We start from the raw sequence: 12,813 nt of genomic DNA on the forward strand, positions 1-12,813 counted from the left end.
TCTGAGTAAAGTTGTTCCCCCTCATGTTACCACTAAACTTTTGCCCTTTAACTCTCAACTCATGTCTTCTTGTTTGAATCTCCCCCACTCTCAATGGAAAAAGCCTATCCACGTCAACTCTATCTATCCCCCTCATAATTTTAAATACCTCTATCAAGTCTCCCCTCAACCTTCTATGCTCCAAGGAATAAAGAGCCAACTTGTTCAACCTTTCTCTGTAACTTAGATGAAACCCAGGTAACATTCTAGTAAATCTTCTCTGTACTCTCAATTTTGTTGACACCTTTCCTATAATTCTGTGACCAGAACTGTACACAATACTCCAAATTTGGCCTTACCAATGCCTTGTACAATTGCAACATTACATCCCAACTCCTATATTCAATGCTCTGATTTATAAAGGCCAGCATACCAGAAGCTTTCTTCACCACTTTATCCACATGAGATTCCACCTTCAGGGAACTATGATCTCTCTGTTCTACTGCATTCTTCAATGTCCTACCATTTACCATGTATGTCCTATTTTGATTAGTCCTACCGAAATGTAGCACTTCACATTTATCAGCATTAAACTCCATCTGCCATCTTTCAACCCACTCTTCTAACTGGCCTAAATCTGTCTGCAAGCTTTGAAAACCTACTTCATTATCCATAACTCCACCTATCTTAGTATCATCTGCATACTTACTCATCCAATTTACCATCCCATCATCCAGATCATTAATATATATGACAAACAACATTGGACCCAGTACAGATCCCTGAGGCACACCGCTAGACACCGGCCTCCAATCTGACAAACAGTTATCCACCACTACTCTCTGGCGTCTTCCATCCAGCCACTGCTGAATCCATTTTACTATGTACTTCAATATTAATATCTATTGATTGAACCTTCCTAACTAACCTTCCCTGTGGAACCTTGTCAAAGGCCTTACTGAAGTCCATATAGGCAACAATCCACTGCCTTACCCTCGTCAACTTTCCTAGTAACCTCTTCAAAAAATTCAATAAGAGTTGCCAAAACATGACCTTCCACGCACTAATCAGACCCGGTCTCTCCAGATAATTATATATTTCATCTCTAAGAATACTTTCCATCAATTTACCCACCACTGACGTCAAACTCACAGGCCGATTGTTGTGGAATTCAATCATCTAAGTTTATTACCTAACCTAATGGAATATAAATACTTTGTTTTAGATTACATAGCAAGTCTGTTAACTCAGAACCATTCTAATAGAAACATAGAAAATAGGTGCAGGAGTAGGCCATTCGGCCCTTCGAGCCTGCATCGCCATTCAGTATGATCATGGCTGATCATCCAACTCAGAACCCTGTACCAGCCTAATTCAAGTATTTGCACTAGAATTAACACTGTAGAAGATTAAGTCCAGCTCCTATGGTGAGGGTGAAAAGGAGGAGGTAGTGGGGAAGAGAACAATAAATTGACCATGGGATTTGTAACAAAGATATTCCTGCTCCCACTAATGGGAATGGAGTGGGGGTTGTATTAGGGCAGCAGAAGTTCGGCAAGCTTTACTAAAGAACAGATTTGGTTATTTATAGGGTGGAGTGACTTTCAGAGTTTTACATCTTGCTTGTTGATTAAAATGTCTAATTTTTCCATTTGGCTGAACAACTAGTGCAGTGGTCCCCAACGACTGGGCTGCAAAGCATGTGCTACTGGGCCGCGAGGAAATGATATGATTTGGCGATATGAAATGATATGAGTCAGCTGCGCCTTTCCTCGTTCCCTGTCATGCCCACTGTTGAACTTGAACGCACGCGAGGTCATCAGTCAGTTATTAACCTACAACTACTCAATGAGTAACAAACAAACGTCGCTTGAGAGTTTCTTTGGAAGAAGTGGTAGGGGACATAAAAGGCCTAACGATGATGATAACGCAGAGCTGAGACTGCAAAAAAAAAAGAAAGCTTCCTTCCAACAGAAAATATGACAAGTCGTACATAAAATATGGCTTTATTGTGAGCAGTGACTCACACGCTCCGAGCCCCCTGTGTGTGATATGTGGAGACAAGCTGTCTAATGAGGCAATGAAGCCTTCAAAACTGCTTCGGCACCTTGAGTCCAAGCACCCTGTACTTAAAGACAAACCAGTTGAGTTTTTTGAGCGGAAAAAACTTGAACAAGTGGGACAGAAGCAAGTGTTGAGAGCCACCACCTCCACAAATGCTGCTGCTCTGAGAGCATCGTACTTAGTGGCTAGCTGTATTGCTAAGGCTAAGAAGCCTTTCACTGTTGGTGAAGAATTGATTCTGCCTGCTGCCAAGGACATGTGCCATGAACTGTTGGGAGAAGCTGCAGCTAACAAGATGGCACAGGTTTCTCTTTCAGCTACCACAGTTTCAAGGAGAATCGATGACATAGTGGAGGACATCGAAGCACAGCTGTTGGAACAGCTTAACAAGTTACCTCGTGATGAGGAGTGGATAGCAAAACTTGCTTATCTGTGTGACATCTTCAACCTGCTCAATGAACTCAATTTGTCACTTCAGGAGAGAATGGCAATTGTCTTCAAGTTGGCAGATAAAGTGTCTGCTTTCAAAGCCGAACTGGAACTGTGGGGACGGCGAGTGGACAGGGGCATATATGACATGTTCCCAACAGTAGCTGGGAATGTGGGAGAGACTGAGGCTCACAGCTGGTGCGTGAACACCTATCTTCGCTATCGTCAGAATTCAAATGTTACTTCCCAACCGCAAATGACTCAAGACGTGCAAAGGAATGGGTCCGTGACCCATTTGTGAATGTCCGCGGTGAATCATCCATGTCCACACGGGAAGATCAACTCCTCGAGCTTGTAAATGACGGTGGGCTGAAAAATATGTTTGATATAACATCTCTGCCGACATTCTGGATCAAAGTCAAGGCTGAATATCCTGAGATAGCCACGAAAGCACTGAAAATGTTGCTTCCATTTCCAACATCATACCTCTGCGAAGCAGGGTTTTCTGCAATGAATGCAACGAAAACTAAATTGCAGAATAGACTGGACATAAAGAACTCCCTTTGAGTATTGCTGTCTCCCATCAACCCTCGATGGGACCGTCTTGTTGCAGGGAAACAAGCCCAGGCCTCCCACCGATTCAGCGATATTGGTGTGTGCAATGATTTTATATGTTCATACAAGGAAAATATGCGCTGTGTTTATTATCCAAATGTTACTTAAAATGTTATGATGCTATTGACTTATAAGTGAATTACAATTGACTTATCACTATATTAATGCGAGGAAAATATGTGCTGTGTTTAATATTGAATTTGTTAGATAAACCCTTTTAGCAATGAAATTGAGTGTATTAGCCACTTATAGTTGACTTATCACCTGTATTCCAGTCGTGATTAACACCCCCTGTCAGCTGGTCCGCAAGAATATTGTCAATATTAAACTGGTCTGCAGTGCAAAAAAAGGTTGGGGACCTCTGAACTAGTGTGCAGGCTCCGTTATTTAGAGCAGGTCTGGAGTTCTATCATACTGTACATTTAAAAATTTTAACTGCAAAATGCAGATGTAAACTTGGTGTTTCGCAATTGGATTTAGATTTTTAAAAATCTGGATCTTTATAAATTCAATATTTTTTTATGGTCAATCTTCAGAACTAGTGTAAAGGAGAACAGAATGATTGTTACTCTGGATGCAATAGTGCATAAAACACAACAAGCACAAAAAATATAAAAGCATCCTAAAAATGTACAAGTAACTGTTGAGTGTGGCTGTATACAGATAAAACTAGCTTGTAGACATTCACTGATTGTATGTACATAAGTACACAAGGTGCAGGAGCATCTGAACACAAGGTGATTGATAGGAAATGGTAAGTGACAAAGTGACTCTTGCCGAGTGGAAATCTTCCACGCAGAGCAGGGAGTATGAAAGCACAGTTTTCATATAATGCACATATATACTCAGGTGCCTGGGCTTTTATAGTGATGTCAAACTGATAACAATTGCACTTTAACACCTTTACACAGATTTGTTCCGCACCCACAGTACATGAGGCCTGGTCATAAACATTGAAGTAAATCTAAGCCAGAGGAAAGAAGCGTTTTTACATTATCTGACTATACCTGGTAAGCTATCAGGATTTGAAGCATCATACTCCACTATTAGTCCATTTCTTACCAATTACAACTGTTCACATTAATTACTAATCCCCTCACCAAAATCAGCCACAGCCTTCAGCTCTTCACGTTCTCTCAAGCAATGATTCACCTATGGTTCCACGCCAATTGTTAAGTACAATATACAAATGATCCAATCACTGTGCAATACATTGCCTCCTACTTAAAACAAGTGCATAACTGGAAAGACATGAAAAGGTTCCAGAAAGGGACTTTCTAAGCCGAATAGAATTTCCAATTTTATTTAGCTAGAAGCATCCTAAATTCTGAATCAGGAGTTTATGAACTTAAGTCCCAATTACAGGCACTTAAATGATTCTGCACCAGTTCTGCATTTTTGGGGCGAACATCCTTCATAATCTCAGACAGGCGAAAAATATTCCAGAGAAATATTCACAGCAGAGCAGATGAGTTCTTGCACAGCTACAGTATATTCAATATTTCTCTCATTGAAATCACCAAGAACAATTATCCAAGTATCAATTTCTCCTGTTGTGTAACCTTGCTGGGTGCAAACTAGCATGCTTTTCTGTATCATAATACTTCATTACAGAACTCCATTCGGTGTCAAGCACATTGGGACATCCAAATATGTGTAAGGCACTATATTAAAAAAACCATGAGACTAGAAACTTCTGTCAGTCAGGGGCTAAACTGGCACATGTAAGTAATGCACATCAGTATATCTCAATGCCTTTGGTGCTAATTTTCCCAGCACTATCTTATGTAAATGCATTATTGCATATTGAATGTGCAGTGTATATATTTTCCTATTTCCTCATGCAACAGCTTATTAGTAAGGCAATATTCCATACCTGTGGAACTGATCCTGGACTAATAATCAATCAGAACTCAAAAAAAAGCATCACACATAAAAGTTGCTGGTGAACGCAGCAGGCCAGGCAGCATCTCTAGGAAGAGGTGCAGTCGACGTTTCAGGCCGAGACCCTTCGTCTGGACTAACTGAAGGAAGAGTGAGTAAGGGATTTGAAAGTGGGAGGGGGAGGGGGAGATCCAAAATGATAGAAGACAGGAGGGGGAGGGATGGAACACAGTAACATGCAAAAAAAGCATGTTACTATACAAACACAAAACTGCTGGAATTCTTTTGGATAGCTGTAGAGTATTGAACTGCAAGGGAAATTCGGCTGCCATGGAGCAAATTTACTGTTGCAGGATTGAGTATCCTTGCATAGGAGTTGGAGAAGTACAAGAGTTCTATACACCTTGATGGCTACCAAATGAAATGAAGTGATAGGAAGTTGCAAGAGAGGTTAGTTACAGAAACTAATCTCCATGAACCTGACTGCAATGCCTGAATATATTCCACAACTTTACTTTTGGCCAAGACTAGAATAATGGTTTCTCAGAAGTAAGGTGGTCAAATGTAGCCATGAGCTCAAACTCTTAATACTGTTACAATTCTCACATTTCATAACCCAACCACACAACTAAACCAGGATGGAAGCCATGTCTTATCAACCTATAAAAATCATTTTCCGTTTGCTGGGTAAGATTGTCCTAAGGTCAAAGTTCATCCTAGGAGATAGGAGGAATCTAGCACATCCAAAATCTGTACAGTAGGGAGAAACAAATAATTTCCTGATGATAGGACTGGAAGCACACAAAGCTTGCATAAGCAAAGGATACCAAAGTTCAATGTATGTATGCTATCATTCCTTTCAGATACCTCAAGCTCAAGACACAGGATATTGTTCCGATGTTCATGTACATATTTGTTAAGCGCTCCCTTTTAACATTGACATGCCCCCAAATTTACCACTACCTCTTCTTGATCATTTGCAGACTCACTGGAAATTTCTTCTTCCTGGCTCATCCAATTAACTTTACATTTTTAAAGTCCAAGTCTGGAAATCTTGACAGACCCTGCATTGAGCCTTTTAATTTGCAGACACGTCCTCAACACTCAATTTCAAAATGTATGTAGCAATAATGGTCTGATATCCTTCTGTTATTTGATTAGGCAAATTCTCTAGCCAAGACAACATGGCTATGAGAAGAATAAATGACTGGTCTAATTTGGAAGTCAGGACCTGTCAGTAGACTGAAAGGATTTATGGAAAAGAGCAATTTTCCGCCACATGATCATTGATGGATTGTAACAGCTACCATAAAATTGACAAGGTGCCACACACGAGGACGCTGAATAAGAGCCCATGGTACTACAGTAAAAATACCAGCATGGGTAGAAGACTGACTGACAGGCAAGAAGCACTGAACTTTTCTGATTGGTTGCCAATGACTAGTGGTGTTCTGCAAGGGTAAGTGTTGGTACTGCTTCTTTTCACATTATATGCCAATGATTTAGATGACAATTTCAAATCAGAACCATCATTACAATATGCCTCTTTCATGAGGAGATATTGCAAGGTATTAAGGTGATAACATCACTACTGCAGTCTCAATCAGAAGTCTGTGATTGGTAGTCGTCCTTTGTCGATTACACTTCTTCAACTGTTAACAGCATAGACAGAGATACCTACTTATAGCTTGGTTAAGTGTAGGTGCGCACATTAATGCTCCCAAGTTACTTTGGCCATGTAATCCTTAAGATGTGTTTTTTCAAGACTGCTTATCATTGCCCGAATTATTGCTGCTTGACTCAAAGTGGAGTTGGTAAAGTGGGATCCTATGGGGCAAGGGTTCACAACCTTTTTTATGCCACGGACCCTGAAAATTAACTGACGGGTCCATGGACCCCAGGTCGGGAACCCCTGCTTAAAAAAATCTCCAAGCAAAGAGGCATGCTGTGGCAACAGAGGCCCTCTGTTACTGGGCACCATCACCTTCCACCTGAACACTTTTGAGCAAACATCAACCCCCCCCCCCCACAGATAACTGACAACTGTTGACAAAGTATCTAGGTTTTGACTGGGACAAAAGGAAGATATGCCCAATTTGATGTAGAACACTGATTTTCTTGAGGATCATGATACTCTCCACAACGGCCTTGTATCTAATACACCTCAGAGCTGGAGTATCTTTACTGGTATAGTCCCTGGTGACAAAGCCAGGATACAGACTCTTCTTTCCCTTCTCCTTTGCCTCTAACCCTTCACTTCTGGCTTCTATAGCACATCGAGTGGAACCACTACTGGAGCATTCAAGACAGTTAATAACACAGTGACTGAAGAGCTCATTCTTATCTACTTTTCAGTTAAGGGCTGCCCCTCCACTCTCCCACTAAGGCCACTTGCAATATCCAACCGTGTGTGCAGTACACTGCACCTTTAAATGAGATGGCTGAAAGCACTGGGGAAAAAGTCAGATCAGCTAGAAAGAAAAGCTAGGCTGAAGGCCTCATTAGATTCTCCTGCTGAATTACAGTGAATTGGAATAGGAACTGTTTCTCTCTCCACAGAGCTTTGCAAGTCTGCCATATGTTGTTGTTTTTATTTCACTTAAGTTGGTCCTTTAAAAGGCAAAGCTAGACATTTATTAATCAGACAAATGTGATGAGAATGGTGAAAGTGATTATCTGTTCATTATATACTGGTGTAAAATTTGGGATTCAGAGCTTTACCCCATTTACGTGGAATTATTGTGCTTGAATGAATTGTGACAAATACAATGAAATTCATCTATTAGCGTATAAAATGTCTCAAGACAAATGAATCCCTAGCTCAAGTTCTTTGTTTTATCATTAACTTTTCTTGTTCACCTACATTGGCAGACTTTTAGCAACACACGTACACACAAAATGCTGGAAAAACTCAGTAGGTCAGGCAGCATCTATAGAAAAGAATGAACAGTCAACGTTTTGGGCTGAGATGCTGACTGACCTGCTGAGTTCCTCCAGCATTTTGTCTGTGTTGCCCTGGATTTCCAACATCTGCAGAAACTGTGTTTATGACTGGCAAACCTTGGTTTGTTCTCCTGGACTGCTTTTTAATCACCGGCAATTTATACATTCATTTCACTGCAGATTGTTATTGATGGTTGAATTCTATAGTACTATGAAGATGAGTTAGACACACAGGACAGTAAAGAGATTATTTATTCATTACCATTATGTGTGAATAATGAGCCCTGCCTTTGAAGCCACTGTAAGAATCATTCCCAAAATGCAGCATCAGAAATGTAAAAAGCTCTAGGGCAACAATCATAATTCATTTCTGTCTGACAAAGAAAATGTTCTCAGATTATAAAAAATAAAACTTCATTAAATCGCTCTAAGGCATAGCTTTCAATCTCAGTGAGTGAGATGTTACAGTTTTGTCAAACAGGCTTACGGATGCAATATCAAAGCAGTTAAAATCAAGCATGTCACAAAGACTTTGTCAAGAGCCCAGATCTATTATGTTAATTATGTGTGCATTAATTATGAAAATTATTTCAAACAAAAGTTTCAAATTTCAAACCATAAAGATTCAATTCACAACAATGAATGAGTGACACTACCTGGTACATGCATACTACTTACCTTCTGTAGATTCTGTACAAAAGAGGAATGATAATGACAAAAAAATCAGAAGCTACCTCATTAGAAAGAGCAATTGCTTAAAGGTCTTGGTGCATATTTAAACAGTTAACATGGAAAATATTGGTATGATGAGTAGATAATATTTTTGGATTTCTAATTTTAACATAATTTGTGCAACATGCATTACCAACTGTAGAAATTTGTAAATTTGTATAAAGTTTTACTAAATTTTTAAAAAAAAAATATGGAACTTTCTAAGACAGTAAGGAGATGTAAAATTTAACACTAATTTTCCTCAGAATAGAATTCAATTAAAAGTAGTTACAGAAAATCATATGATTTCCCATTTTTTTGGTATACTGTAAACCAAGTTTAATCTGTACATGTAACATTGTAACTGTTTACTTACTTCTCAAGTAGTATCAAAGCTGTGCTGGGATTCACTCTCAGGTATTTGGATGTAGCTTGCCCATAATCAGCTAGATATGTCGACCAATCCCATACCATAAACAGGTCGAGTAGCTACAAAAGGCAAGTATAACACAGTAGTAAGCAATCTTTTAGATAAGTGTTAATTAGTGTGATTTATTACTCTGTAATAAAAACAGCTATTTAAAAAAACAGGTCAACTTATAAATGAATTTGATTTGGCAACTTAAACCTGAAAGAGTAAGGACTAGTTGACCTGCCATCCTAATTGATTGTATAGTTTCAAGTTGGTAATGAAACTGAATTAAAATGCAATATAATCTATTAAAATAGCTTATTTTCCAAATGCAGCATGTCTGAGGGCATTTTAAGAGCAGAAACTAACATATCTGAAGAGCCTATACCACATGCCTACTAATCTACTAATTCCTGTGATATTAGGCAGGTAATCCAATGAAGTTTGGACAGCGTGAGTATCAATGAAATAGTGAACTCAAGTGTCACTTCCTCTGTATGCTTCTATTTACCTCTGAAAGACACAAATTGATTACTCATCTTTTGACTCATTTCAGCTTTGTATTTATGTCCCCCACCATAATTTTCTGAAAATTCAATTAACTGAAACTGTAACAAGTACATTTTACTTACGAAAATCCCTTCAGTTTTGCATCATGCCTGAGTTAATGCTGGTCTTTAATGCCTGTTTAATGTAGGCAGCAGTAGTCTTACCTTTGAAATTAAAGCTTCACTCCAAGAATGAAAGACAGAGTCCAGACAAACATTTCACCGCTATGGTCAAGCAAGGGCAGAAATGCCTGATTGTAAAATGCCCAGAACTCCAAAATACTGAACAGTTCATTCATCTCATTGTCTGTTCATAGGATCCTTTGTGCAAAATAGCACCTACCCACAAAGAGTTATTGCACTTCAAAGTAGTTCAGTGCATGTGAAGTACAATTTGTCAAAGTGCATTGTAAATACTTTCCTTGTTCATTTATTACTTTCTTACACAATATAGTGATTTTCTGAGTTAATTACAAAAAACATAAATGTGTGGTTTCCTTCAAATTATCTAAATGTGAGATGACAGCAAAACATATCAGGCTGTTTATCAACTACAGCTCAGCTTTCAAAACTTCATTCCCTCACTACAAATCACCAAGCTTCAACCCTCTTTATGCATCTGGATCCTTGACTTCCTTGTTAGGAGACCAGAGTCAGTATTGATTGGTAATAACATCTCCTCCTCACTGACTATCAACACAGGTACACCATAAGAATGCATGCTCTACTCCCTCTACACTGGGGCTGTACATAGGTCCAACACCATCTCTACTCCCTCTACATGTGGCTATACATAGGTCCAACACCATCTATAAATCTGCTGACAACACTACTGTTATTGGCTGAATCTCTGATGGCGATTAGAAGGCGTACTGGAGTGAGACAAATGGACAGGCTGAATGTGATGTAGCAAAAACCTCGCACTCAACACCAATAAGACCAAAGGATTGATTGTGGTCTTCAGGAAGCTGAGGTTGGGAAAACACTCACTCAACTGCCCTCATTGAGGGGTCAGCAGTGGAAAGGTTGAACAGCTTCAAGTTCCTGGACGACAACAACCTGGAGGATCTTTTCTGGGCCCAACATAATGATGTAATCATGAAGGCATACCAGTGGCTCTGCTTCATTAAGAGTTTGAGGAGATTTGGTGTGTCAAAGACAGTTGCAAATTTCTAGAAGTGTATAGTGGAAAACATTCTGATTCTCAGGCTGGTATGGAGCCTTCCAATGTACAAGATTGCAAGAGGCCGTAAAGGTTGTAGACTCAAGCAGTTTCATCACAGGAACAATACTCCCTGTCATTAAGGGGATCAAGAGGTGATGCCTCAAGAAGATGGCATTCATCATTGAAGACCCTCATCATCAGGGACATGTTCTCTTTACACTACTACCTTCAGGGAGGAGTTACACACTCAAGTGAAATCTCACACTCAAATGTTTTAAGAACAGCTTCTTCCCCTCTGCCAGAATTCTGAACAGTCCATTTAAAAAAAAGTCTTATATTGTACTGCTGCAACAAAACAACAAATTTCATGACACATCAGTGATAATAAATCTGATTCTAATTCGGTAGAAATCAACATACTCAGCAAATTGCTGATGAAATTGCAATTGTGCTAACCTCAAGTTCAAAATTCCTACTTCCCAGAGTAACAAGGCACTAAACTGAATTTACAATTTTACTCTCACACGAGTCAGATTAAGCACTGTATGGAATATAGTATAGTAATGTAGTCCCACTTGGTGGAGGACAACAAGAGTTATGGAAAGATAGAATGGAGGTGCAAAATAGATAGCGAGTTTAAAAGATACTGAGATATCAGAGCTTGTATACCTTCATACCTGGTACATTTGATCATTTTTTTTAAATATGAAAGGACTACCCAAATTACTTCGCAAAATAGTCATGCAGGGTCAGTACTGGGGTACTTCTATGAAATAAAACATCAATAATTTGGATACAGACACAGAAAAAATGGAGAAAAAAGCTATTAGCTTCTTTAGGAAAGAGAGGAGGATAAAAAACATTGTTAGAAACTCGGTAAGAAAATATTTGAAATATAGAAATATACATTCTTAGTTGAACCATTCATTGATTATAGCATCAGGTACTATTAGCTTCAAAGTTCCACTGAAGAAATGGGCGCACAAAATTTTAGCTAGATACTTCACTGCTATATTGTTTGAAAAGCTACAGTTTGCATGAAAAATAAAGCAGAGACCCAGGTCAGCTCTGTTCAATGTTCATGCATTACAGAAGTAACTAAACTCTAAATTACTGTATAAAATTTAGGTATATTCTGAGGGGGCTTAAAATAAATACGTTCTGCATTTTTATTGCCCTAGACTTAATCAGTTCAATACCAACAACTGAAATCTGTAAAAGTATAAAAATTTAGACTATAATGACATTTTGTTAGAAGTTGATATTGACAAACAATGAAACAGCTTTAGTGTTGTAGCATGACTTGTCTTTCAACCGAACAAAGGACTGAACTGGCTGACAGTGCGTTTTGTCAATTCACTGGCATGTCATTAAAATGATGAAGCACCTTGCTGTGTTGGAGAGGTTTTTCAGGAAGAGAAGCAATAGTATTTGCCATTTGACTCTATGGACAATCAAAGAATGGTGCTGACAATTGTTATAGACCACCATACATCCATGACCACTCTTTCCTCAAATGGAAACAGACTATGTGGTCTCAAGTGTTCATATTATGCTGTTTGTAGCATAAAGGAGGAAAGGAATGAAATGCTAAGTCAGAGATTTAAGCAGAGCCTCTAACATGTAAAGCATACTTTTACAACAATTGCTTTGTGCAATTTGGATATATGAGGAGTTAAGCCAATGAATGTACAAGATAACTGTTTTCTGAAGTTAAAATAGGCATTACATTTCCAAACTAGCAATTACTACTACCTCACTTTTCTCTTACATTGCCTGAAATAGTATAGCCAGTGAACCACAAGCCACTTAAATCCACACTTTTACAATTAGGAATCAAACAAATTTACAGAGCAATCAGCAGTAGGAGTAAATATCAAAGGAAAAAACATCTGGATTTTCCAACTAAATCAATGTTTGGTGTTTCTTTTCACACACTGGCTATCACTTCCACAGACACCAATTTAACAGAAAAATTTCCCGACAATCACAAACTCGTAATCACTTGACAAAAAGTTGACAAATATTTGTCAAAATGACAATGCTCCAAGATGTTGTAAAAT

At 38.8% G+C, this 12,813-nt stretch overlaps 1 protein-coding gene across 2 annotated transcripts in view; it reads right to left on the reverse strand.

The window, feature by feature from the left end:
* LOC140185739 (exocyst complex component 6-like) overlaps nucleotides 1-12,813 on the reverse strand; it is a 183,521-nt gene that overhangs the window by 7,502 nt on the left and 163,206 nt on the right. For both annotated transcript variants that reach the window (XM_072239333.1, XM_072239334.1), the window contains one exon: nucleotides 9,002-9,114. In XM_072239333.1, coding sequence (XP_072095434.1) covers nucleotides 9,002-9,114 — 113 coding nt within the window. The remainder of the gene's footprint in view (nucleotides 1-9,001; nucleotides 9,115-12,813) is intronic.

The sequence above is a fragment of the Mobula birostris genome, chromosome 21, assembly GCF_030028105.1.
Source record: "Mobula birostris isolate sMobBir1 chromosome 21, sMobBir1.hap1, whole genome shotgun sequence".
NCBI classification, from domain to species: Eukaryota; Metazoa; Chordata; class Chondrichthyes; order Myliobatiformes; family Myliobatidae; genus Mobula; species Mobula birostris.